We start from the raw sequence: 11,745 nt of genomic DNA on the forward strand, positions 1-11,745 counted from the left end.
GTACAGATATTGTATATTACCTTATTTGGGGATACAAATCTATAACATGTCTGAAAGCAGCCCATCACACTTCACATCGTCTCCTTTTGTCAGTTTAACAGTTGAAAACTGAAATAGAGGATCTCAAATAACTGTAACCTGCTTTCAACAAAATATAACATTCTATGAACTATTGAAGTCGAATGAACTTGAAATTCTCGCAATCTGGGAGAAACCGTTGAGTTTCCACCGTAACAACTTCTTGACGTCCCACTTTCTGCAAGCCGTTGTTTTGTCTGCATGAACATGACAGATATCCCTGTTTGCCCCATGCTTTCTCTCCCTTCACAGTCATTCAATGACAAACGTAAAAAGAGTTTCATCTTTACACGAAAGTTCCCATTCTACAAGAACAAAGAGGGTGAGCAGGATGGCAGTGATTCAGACCGTAAGTAAGCTCAGACACACGTGTAGGGCTGATAGGAGTTCTCTCATCATCATTCCCTGTCGTCTTTCTTTTCTTTCTCTATCTGTTGGATCACAGTCGACATTCTGGCTCGAGTGCTAATCAGTCAGCAGGAGAGACGCCAAGTCAATGCTGTTCACTTCGGTGTTATACGTCCCCATATGGTGACATTGTACGGCCCAGTTTCTCTTCAGAGACCATTCAGTTTCATCTCTACCGCCCTCCTGTTATCATGATGCGTTGGCCCCCCCTGCTGGCTGATTAGTGACAGAGACGGCGCTGCCACCAACCTTTTGCTTATATTGCGGCTGTCCTCCTTCCTCTCTCTCTCTCTCTTCTGTTCTGGCTCTCTTCGGACGGCCAATAGGACATCCTGGGGATAGGTGATGATGGGTATGGGACAAAGACATTCAGTAAGTTGGTCCAGGAATGATTCCTCCTCTGTGTAAACATGACAACGACAACAACCTGTCTGACCATCCTGCCTGCACTGTTGCATGCTGCATTTGTTGGATTTCTCCTACTTCTCAGTGTGCTGTCACAAGACGTAGAGCCAGTATATTTAGGTTCTTCTTGGTCTTCTTTAATGTGAAAGGGGAGGAGCTTGTCATGAAGTGTTATCAGCTTTTTTATGGATTTACCTTCTTGTTTTGTAAACCAGGGTTGATCTTCTCTAGACATTCAAATGAAGTCAGAAAAAGACTTGTTTTATTATAATAAATAATACACTTAAAAGTGGCTGATTCCAGCTTTTCTTCCAGTTTTATATAGTGTGATGTCAATCAGTCTGTTTTACTTATTTGTTTGGTATGTAGGTGTTTGGTATTAATTCATGTCCATTTATGTATTTATGATTCTGGGAGATTCATGACTCCAAACATTTCCATCCTACACTTCGTACTCTGTTAATGAGCCACTAGTGTGATTATTGTGTTCCGGAGCCTCCTAAATGTCTATTATCATGCTGATTATAATAGATTGAACTTTTTTTTTTTTAATAATTGCACCCTGTACTGACGCCTCACCTTGTATGTTGATACTGTTGAATGCATGTTTGCATGAAAGTGTTTTTGTATTTACATGTGAGCATGTCATTATGTTATGTTGAGGTTTTTTGTAGTTATTTTGTAGTGTGGCAGTAGAAGTTTAACTCCTTTAGGATCCACGTACATGTACTTTCAACTGGTCTAAATAGAAAAGCTCATTTGGACCCTTTACCCACTGACTTCAAGATTACGTTGAAGGCTGAATACTTTAGTGATTCCTGTTTTATTTTAATCGTGTTTTTTCTTCTTCTATCACTGGATGCAGAGTGGGAAAATGATTTGCTAAATGTTTGCACAGTAGTAATTTTTAAATCCCATACAAACTTTTATGCAATATTTGCTGGGGTCCTGATATTATTCAAAGCTGGAGAAGTGGGTGGTATTTAACTGGAGGTCAAAATATCAGTATGTTTAAAAGTGAATGAAATCATGCTTAATTATTTGGTTCAAATAGAAATGACTGTGATTCATTTAGCATGAGCTGTTTATATGCAGTTTTATGTGGGTCATCAGTACATCAGAACAAAAATAACTGCTGCCATGCTCGTGTAATGAGAATGTGTCCAAATAACATTCTACAACTTTTCACTTTTTTCCCACCAGGGAGTCAAGAGGATGTGATCCTCTCATATGAACCCGTGATGCGGCAAGAAAGTAAGTTACTTACTTTAATATATCATTAAAATCACCCCTCAACATGAACCAGTGTATCAGGGCCCACTCCCACAAGGCTCAGCCACTCTGTACCTTGTCCCCCCTCCCCCGTTACGTAGTTTTCTAAGAAGCACCATCAGAGTCATCACAATAAAGAACAACACAGAGAACATGATTGAAACTTTTTACTGAGGAGTTGCGTCTGCACATATTTCTCGTCAACACTTGACTTCTGCATCGGAGCATGAGAGTGGAGCTGAGTGGAAGCCAGTAGGGAGGATTCTCGACAGAGCATTTGTATTATAAACGGACGGAGCGTCACCTTATGTTCCACTCCAATTTCACTCCGCTAGCGCTCACGCCACGAGTCTGAAGCAAGCCCAAGCCGACCCAGAATGAATCTCTGTCTGTGTCGTCAACAGTATCTTCAGTCAAAAAACGAAGCCCACCTCTTCCAACCATGCTAATATGAGTACAATACAAGAAGGCTGCCAATCCTTTTGAAAAAATCCTCATCTGAGTTGAAATCATGGGGAAAAAATTCAACTAAATATAACTGCCAATGGCTGTAAAAGAGGTCATTTGGCAGATTAGAGTGCACTCCAGGTTCCCTACCCCCGGTATCTAAATGAGCTGCATTACAAGTACTGCAAATGTAGTCTTTTAATAACCAGAATTCCCTTCAACAACACCACTTGAGTGAAATGTAAGAATTAAAACCTCACATTAGTAATAAAGGATATCCCAGCAGCCGCTGGGCTGTTGGCAGCTACTGGCTCTCCAGAGGATCCAATCAGAGAGGATGATGGTAGTCTTTACTGGATGTTTCTAAAGCATCACTGGATACTGTAGTGTTACTGACTGTTTGTTGTCATATTTCTTGTAATGGTAAAGCTCCCCTGCACGCAATGCATGAAAAATAACCTCAATAAGATTTACTTTCATTATTGTCTTTTAAAAAAAGAATTACCATCTTTCTTTTCCCTTTCCAGTTAATTATGCCAGACCTGTCATCATCCTCGGGCCGATGAAGGACAGAATCAATGATGATCTGATATCAGAGTTCCCAGACAAGTTTGGGTCTTGTGTGCCTCGTGAGTATTTGATGGAATTAGAGCAGACAGTTGTTTTGAATAGTTGACGGACAACAGTGAAACCAAAACATGACAGGTTGCATTTATGATGAATAGAAACACACACACACACACACACACACACACACACACACACCACACCAACAAAATTACTTTCTAGCAATTTCTTCAAATGCAGCTGTTTATCACTTGGGGGCTTTTCCTCATACACCATGGATCTGATTGTACTGTTTTTGGTTCACTACATATGTAAGAGAAAGCATGCCATGTAAAGAATTCATGTATTTCTGCCATAGTGATAGAAATGGAAGGATTATTTCTGCTTTGTGTTTTTGTGACTCCGCAAGAAAAGTTCACTCCTGTCATGAATGTCTTCTTCATCAGCCAAAGCACTTTTTGTTTTGCATGTTTTTATTTACTCATCTCTTTTATTTCAATACACCTTTCAAACCGTATAAAGCTGCTAACAGCTCAGGGAACCAAGGTGAGTGAGTGGACGAGCTCAGTTGATTCTTTCATCCCTTTGTTAGAAAGTGTGTCCCCATAAACACTTCTACTCCCTTTTGTCCTTTTGAACTGAATGTTTATGCAATTTGAAATGTTTAGGTACATAAGTGTATTAGTGTCATATATAACACTAATGTCATATATATACATATACATATATGTTTGAATCCAGTAATAGAATGACAACTTGTGAGTCGATATCTTTAAATGTGTTAAAATGTGTATGAAGATTCAGCCAACAGCCATCAACTAGCTGGACTAGTTACAGCACAGAGCTATCTCCATTAAAATGATAATAATTCAACAATTATATTATGATTATTCTGTTTATTATTTATTGGAGTATAATTTGAAGAAACAGGCACCAACATTATCAGTGGTGTGAGAAAGAGGCTCCACCTTGGTCTCATATTGTTTCTGGTAATTACAACAAGGGACACAACTCATGTAACTAATGTCAAGCAGATTCAAACTTTGTTTCTATTGCATATTTCATACACAGGGCAAAACAATGTGCTTTACATAAAGTAACAATGTCCATCCATCCATTGTCTACCGTTTACCCTATATTCAGGGGGGCTGGAGCCGATCCCAGCTGACATTGGGCGAACAGCATAATATACATACAATTATTCACACAACAAAGAGAATATGTGCAACATACTATTAGAGTCAACAGATGTTAGTGCAGTCATAGAAAGAATTAGTGCACAACACACACTAGAGAATAGAAGAAGAGAATCGTGTTGAGTCTCTTCATCTACTTCGGACATTTGCTGCCTTCAAATGAAGCGTGTGAGCTTGTGGTCCTGACGCGTGAAGTCATGTATCGGCCCTTTCCCAGCAGCCATTCTGTCATAGACACAGGTGTAACTGTTAAAAGTATCTCCACCTGTGTTTACCCTGCAACGACAGTTGAGAAGGCCATTGAGGATACCGTTGCTAGGCAAAGCAAGATGAATGATGCTGATGTCTACAAGGGTTCACCAGGTAGCGCTTTGCATGGGAGATATAAAAGACGGAAGGACACAAATCACGGCCTTTAGCACCACCTGGTGGTGAACACAGTCAACATGTCCCCATTTGAAGGCTGCAATAGATAGTTAGGCCGCATTCACACTGTACACGTCCATTGACGGATTTCATTGACTTTGCATGGGCTTGCCGAAATGAATTGTGGGTCCGCTCCGTTGCATTGCTTGCGTCGGAAACTTCAACTTTTCAGGCACGGATGGATCTGCCAGCCAATCAGATCACGTTATGCGACCCCCCCATGCGTCAGACATGCCTCATCCGTCAACAGACCTGTACAGTCTGTATGCGCCCTTAGTGTAGAGTTCACCTTTAACAGTGTTACTATGTGTTTTTAGATGTTTTCAAAGTGAGTAAGAAGCTTTTTGTCCTCCTGTCACCAAAGATACCACTCGGCCTAAGAGGGACTACGAGGTGGATGGCCGAGACTACCATTTTGTGATGTCCAGAGAGCAGATGGAGAAGGACATTCAAGAGCACAAGTTCATCGAGGCAGGACAGTACAACGATAATCTGTATGGAACGAGTGTCCAGTCTGTGAAATATGTGGCTGAAAGGGTGAGACTCTCGACCTGTTTGTAAAAGCTGCATGATCACTGCACCACATGAAAGCACACACATACACGTATCTATGGGAATAATGTCATATTGTTTGTTAACCTTGTTTATATGTATTCCAAAGGAAATAAAAGATCTTTGACTTGATGACGTTCAGGGCTTTGTTCAGATTTACACCATGTGAGATTATGTTTAAGATGTATAAAGCATGCACGGTGCAGTTTAGATGGTATATTGTGTGGGTTTGAAGTGGTACATGTCTTTGTGTCAGGGTAAACACTGCATCCTGGACGTGTCTGGAAACGCCATCAAGCGACTACAAGTAGCACAACTCTATCCCATCGCCATCTTCATAAAACCCAAGTCTATTGATTCATTAATGTGAGTATTCATTTATCTTTTATTAATCAACAAAGATTTATTGGAATTTGACAAGACTTGACTTTAAGTCACCTTTTAATATTTATAAATAAAAAGTAATAAATGGTTTATAACACAATATAATGTAGTTGTGAGTATGGTTGTATCTGTGGTCACTCAGAAGTGGAGGCTGCTGTATGAACAGATAATTAATTAAAACTCAGTTGTAATAAAGATAAAATATGCACATTGTACAACTACATTATAGCATGTTATTAACCATTCATTAAATATTTGTTACATGTATACTGCTTATAAATGCTGAATAGTGGGACCTAATATGGAGTTTCTGTTCAGAGTTTTAACTCCTCTGTGGCTGTTGGGTCATTCCAAATGTGGAACACGATATTTCAACTGTTTAACTAAAGTACTTTTATCACTCGTATTGTATTAATTAAATACATAACTGAACATTAATAAAGCAGTGAAATCAGTAGTGTAAGGTGTCCATGAAGGTTGAGGCAGCGTGTGGGTGTTGTAAGTAGAGGTGTGTGATATGATGATAGAAGATTATGAATCATTAAAAAGGCCATGGGTTGCCTGATCTTATTGGTCGTTAGCATCGTGATCAGGTGGCAACCTTCAGTTCTGAAAAGTGAAGCTAATTCTAAAGTTCCTTAAAGCTGCATTCTCTCTGCTGGCCATCAGGGGGCGACTCCTCAGATTGTATAGAAGTCTGTGAGAAAATGAGCCTCCTTCTCTCTTGATTTATTATCTCAGTAAACATTGTAAACATGAGTTTATGGGCTCAATAGTTTCAAGTCTTCTTCAATCCAACATGATTCGTAAATTATGGACTATTTAACGTCAAACAGACCAGAAAGCAGGGGATGCTTTAGGGGCGGGGCTACCTTGTGATTAACAGGTCACTACCATGCTACCAATGCTAGTTTGCTACTAAGAGGACTTTAACAATTACTGTAAACTTGACCTTGAATTATGAAGCTAACTTTGTGAACAGGTTCACACCAGAACTCAGATGGATCCACTTCATCCTCTCTGCTGCTTGTGTTCATCAGATCCACCCGTCGCTCTGCAGTCCAAATATGGTCACTTCTGTTTAAAAAAAAATCCAAGATTGGGACGGGCAAAATACCAAACTAGTCCACAAACCAACGGGTGACGTCGCCATAACTGCGTCCACTTCTTATATACCTGCCGGTCTATGCTGGTGCTACAGTGCACATTCTAATGGTTGCGTTCTATGGCTGCAGTGGTGCTAAATTGTCATCACAGCTGACCCAAACACAATACAGGCTTGCTCTCTCTACTTTCAGAGTCGGCAAAGCTTACAGATGGAATTCCCCCAGACGTCACCCCCGTTAGGCGTCTCCCACAGGGAGCACAGTGAAGGAAACCTTGTTGGTAGCGGTTACAAACACTGACTTGAACGGCACCCTAACCTGTTTTTATCTGAACTGAGACTATTCAGGTCAAACAGATCCGCATTGTTCTCTGTGAAGTTAGCTGGAAGTGATGTAATGTAGCCCTGCTGTGTTCTATGGAGACCGCACCAGACTCCAGTTTAAAAATTCAAAAATACATTGTTTGTCAGGAAGTGTTCATACTTGGCTTTGTGTGCTCTGATGAATTCATCATGCAGTTAACTCATCAGTCATAATTACATTTGAATGAAAAGTGTTGAGACAAAGGAAATAACAGCCTAAACAAGCAAACAGCTTTAAACTGGTGACATGTTTTCTTTTTAAATAAGTGCAGTGTGGTGAATCCGTGTAGTCCGTGTAGTTTTCCCAAAGTAATAAATATTTCAATAAGTGACTGATGCATATTTAAAGGAACAAACTAATAGTGTTCAATTTCTGAACAGAAGTTGATTGTTTTGTTACCTCGTTGGCCTTTAATTTGTTAAATAAGAACATTTGTTTGGTTTTACTGTTCAGTAACTTGCAAAATAGTATTAAAAACCAACATGAAAATACAAGAAACATGAAAATGAAACATGAAAATGAAACATGAAAATAACGTCAGCCTGACATGCTAGTCACGTAGCATGTATACCAGTTCTACCGATATCAAAGCAGTGCGCCGGTATAATCAATCAAGGAATCCAGGAATAGTGATATTAGGCTAAGCACATTCACTGCATTGACACTGCATGTCAAGCACCCATACGAAAGGAACCCATACGAAAGTAACATCAGAACATTAGCATCGGCTACGGCTGACTAGTGATCAAAAACAAAGTTACAACTTCTTTAAACCATTTAAAACTGTTGAAAACCGTTACAAATGCTACAAACGTTAAAACGCTAAAACCACTCGCACATCGTATCATAACACATGACTGCCGTTATTAAATTACCAATTAAAATGCTAAAAATACTTACATTTGTGCGATTCCGATACTTGGCCTTCAGAATCTTCATTTCCAGGGCTATGGAGCCCTCCATCTTGACCCTAGCCCTTGACCCAAATGAGAATCGGGACACCCCTACCCCTCACATTAACACGCAAAAACAAGGGGGAGGGGAAGTGTTGGGGGAAGGGGTGGAATTGAGATGCAGCCTAAGACTTGTGATAAAATTGTGGATCGTGATCCTGCCTAAAAACATTGTGATATTAGAGCTTTGCCTGCAGGAGAGAGGAGGGACAGGAAGTAAGAAACAGGGTGAGCAGGCTCAAGGACGGAGGATGGGAACGCTGGAAACGCGGGGTTTTAGCAGGAAGCAACACAAAGACACGGTCATCACAGTTGTTGCAAGGAAAAGTAGAAATCTGACACGTGTGTGTGTGTGTCTCCTGTACAGGGACATGAACAAGAGACTGACAGAGGAACAAGCCAAGAAGACGTTCGACAGGGCGCTGAAGCTGGAGCAGGAGTTTGGTGAATTCTTCACAGGTATGATATTAATAAACGCACAAATACAAAAGGATGTAAATGGAACACAATTAAATCTATGATATTAACAATACAAATGTAGGTTTTCTATCTATATAAAAGACGTATTGACATAATCCCAGCCAATCTTCTTAGGTACATCCACACAACAAACATTGTATTGTTGAATTTACTCTGCAAAGTCACTTGATTTCCTGTCAACTGTAAGGTTCAGGTAAAGTTAACCTAACTTAATTTTGCAAGTAAAAGAAATTAACTTGATTTTTCCTGACAAATTAAGCCTAAAGTTGACTTCTCATGTACAAAACATTTAGCAGTTCAAACAAAGACCAGTCTTGCTCGATCTACATTATAATCTGTAAACACAGCATTCAAATATTACCAATTCACCGCAAAATAATTACACTTCTAGTGGTCAGAAGTGATGATTGAGAGGGATTTTGTATCAGTCGTTGTTTTATAAGGAAATTATTGCAATTATACCTTTAATCAGTGATACATCTGTTTAAGTAATCAATAGTGCATGAGATGATTCTAAACAGATTGTTAGATAGGGTTATGATCCTGCATTTCTTAACTTCATCTCTTATGAAAATGGTCCAATATAAACATACTTTGTTCTGCCTTTTGTCTGTCTTTCTTTGAGTCAGTCAATCTGAAATTTGCAATCATTTAATGTAAGAGGATATTATGTTTAAGCCCCTGTGTGGTGTTTAGGTAACACCTTCTATGACATCCATGTCTACAATGCATGAGACGTACTTGCCTTAGAATCAGCTCATAGCACTGTATAATTATAGTTAACACTCATACATAATCCTAATGCTTTATAACAACAATAAAAACACGTCATAAATTATTTTGTAATTACTTATAAGGTATCATAGTACTTCATTATTCAATAATTTATTTGCAAGGACGGAAGTGTATTATAATTCCCACAGGTGTCAATGCGTTATGATCTTTCTTTTATAATTGATTATAATAATTGTTACCATTGTTATGTTACTCTAAGTGGTCATTGTAACATCCAGTGACCACTGAGAAAATATTATAATAGATTAAAACTATGGGGACTATAAATGTTGTTGACCCGTAACTATTCTGGTATTTGACATTATAAATCAATATAAAAGGCTTTATAATGTTTTATGGTTATTGTTATAAAGCATTAGGATTATTAACAAGTGCTTATAACTAAATTTAAAAATAGCTATAAGCAGACAATAACGCATTATAAGTATTTATATTCTTATTCTTCATTAGAAGTGTAATCCTGTACCTACATTATGCTTGAAGTGTTTAACAGCGTTAGAGTGTTGCAAGTGTGATCATTGAGATGTGATGCAGCTTTTCTTTACAAGCGTACATAAAGAGTTCCCTTTGCTTTGCAGCCCTGGTTCAAGCAGACACCTTAGAGGACATTTATAACCAATGCAAACAGGTGATAGAAGAATATTCAGGACCGTATATCTGGATCCCCTCAAAGGAGAAACTATAATAACTCATCACCCTGGAAGGGAGCCCGGACTGCTAGAAACTAGTAATAAGTTGTAACATGATAACTGTATGGCAATGACTTCATAAATGATTATTGTGTTGTATGTTTTATTGTGTTGGGTTTTTTCACTTTTATTTGGTTCTTGCTTCGTTTTTTCCTGAATGTATTCCACAAAATGAACAATTTGTATATTTATTTTTTTTCCGTGTTTTTTTTTTTGGGGGGGGGAATGAAAAGATATATGATGAAAATGAAATATATGTGTCCACATCGACACTGTGTGGAATTTCCAACAGGAAACTGTAGGTGGCGTATCAGTGCAGATGTAAAGTATTGATTCCAACTGCAACACCTGAACACTGCCACGTCTGAAGGTCGACGTGTGTTCTGATTTTGCTTCACTTTGTGTTTGTTGACATTTCCTCCTTGAATGACTGTATTTATTTTTCTGACACGACATTGAGGATGTGTGAGGAAAATATTTTTTTCACTGTAAAACAATCATGTTTTTTTTTATTCAAAAGCACATCTCTCATCAATCTGTTGCATTGACAATGATTAAAGGAAGAAAGCTGCTATCGGCATCGGAGATGTAACACTATATTTTGCTACTTAAATTGCAAGGGGGCACAAAAGCACAGAATTATTTATTATTGAAACTGACTAAAAGGTCATTTACAGAGCATGTTTTACTTGAATGATGTAGTATGTTGTGACTGTGTTAGGATGGGTGGCATTATTAAAGTGAAAGAGACATTTCATGTTCACAGTATTTTGTAGATTTGGGGTGGAAAGGGTTAAATAGTGATTAAATTCAATAATGAAACACATCTTTGTCTTTTGAAACTAATAGCATGACAGCGGAGAAAAGGAAAATCCAGAGACGTAAACTGAAAGCATACATTTCACTAAATGCATATTGATCTTCTTTGATAACATTATGAAGTCATAACTAAAAAAAAAATAGATTTTCAACTTTATCTTGAAGACGACACTGATTCAGATAGCGTGTCCTCCTCCAAGTCTTAATGAGAATATTTTGATAATGATTGGAGTCATAGCGGACTCTGCTCACAGAATGACCCTGGTCTCTCTGGTCCATCTACAGTATCTTGGTGTTTCCCTAGAAAGTGTTTCCCTGCTGAGCTGCAGTGGAGGGATTGGAACACAGAGCAGGAATTTTGAATTTTGTAAAAATAACTTTGGATGAAAACCAATTGATTTCTCTAACTCTTGACTCAGTTTCAGACAAACTTTTGAATAAATCTTTTGCACAGAATTAGGACTGTGGAATTTGTCCCCCATCATTTCAGTATGAACAGGAGGAGTGACTCCAGCAAACAAAACCTGATTCCATGTTCATAAGGGCCCATGGTCATACGGCGGACATATCCGCCGTAGGACATTTTTGAACCAATTATTTTTTAGGGATGCAAATGTAAACATTTCAAGTCGAGCTGAAATGAAAAAAAAAAACATTTTTAACTCTCTAGATCACAACTCCTGTCATATTGATCACTTATAGCCTACATGCTGAAATAAATATTTAAAAAAAACTTTTTTTTTCATATTTTTATATCAAAATCCAATATTTTTTTCTTTGTGGAAAACAAAATATGATGTGTGCT

The 11,745-nt window shown here is 38.4% G+C and overlaps 1 protein-coding gene across 28 annotated transcripts in view; it reads left to right on the top strand.

Annotated features, from left to right (window-relative positions):
- The window catches only part of dlg2 (discs, large homolog 2), a 147,549-nt gene extending 136,063 nt beyond the window's left edge, over positions 1 to 11,486 (top strand). For 17 of the 28 annotated variants that reach the window (XM_084029227.1, XM_084029216.1, XM_084029205.1 and 14 more), the window contains 8 exons: positions 331 to 427; positions 2,095 to 2,145; positions 3,138 to 3,239; positions 3,700 to 3,723; positions 5,164 to 5,336; positions 5,608 to 5,717; positions 8,525 to 8,616; positions 10,011 to 11,486. In XM_084029227.1, coding sequence (XP_083885353.1) covers positions 331 to 427; positions 2,095 to 2,145; positions 3,138 to 3,239; positions 3,700 to 3,723; positions 5,164 to 5,336; positions 5,608 to 5,717; positions 8,525 to 8,616; positions 10,011 to 10,117 — 756 coding nt within the window. In that variant the 3' untranslated portion in view covers positions 10,118 to 11,486. Of the gene's footprint in view, positions 1 to 330; positions 428 to 812; positions 859 to 2,094; positions 2,146 to 3,137; positions 3,240 to 3,699; positions 3,724 to 5,163; positions 5,337 to 5,607; positions 5,718 to 8,524; positions 8,617 to 10,010 lie in introns of all 28 variants that reach the window. The other 11 variants (XM_084029226.1, XM_084029207.1, XM_084029215.1 and 8 more) reach the window with 3 other exon arrangements.
- Positions 11,487 to 11,745: the final 259 nt, after the last annotated feature.

This window comes from Eutrigla gurnardus, assembly GCF_963514095.1.
Source record: "Eutrigla gurnardus genome assembly, chromosome: 15".
Taxonomy (NCBI): Eukaryota; Metazoa; Chordata; class Actinopteri; order Perciformes; family Triglidae; genus Eutrigla; species Eutrigla gurnardus.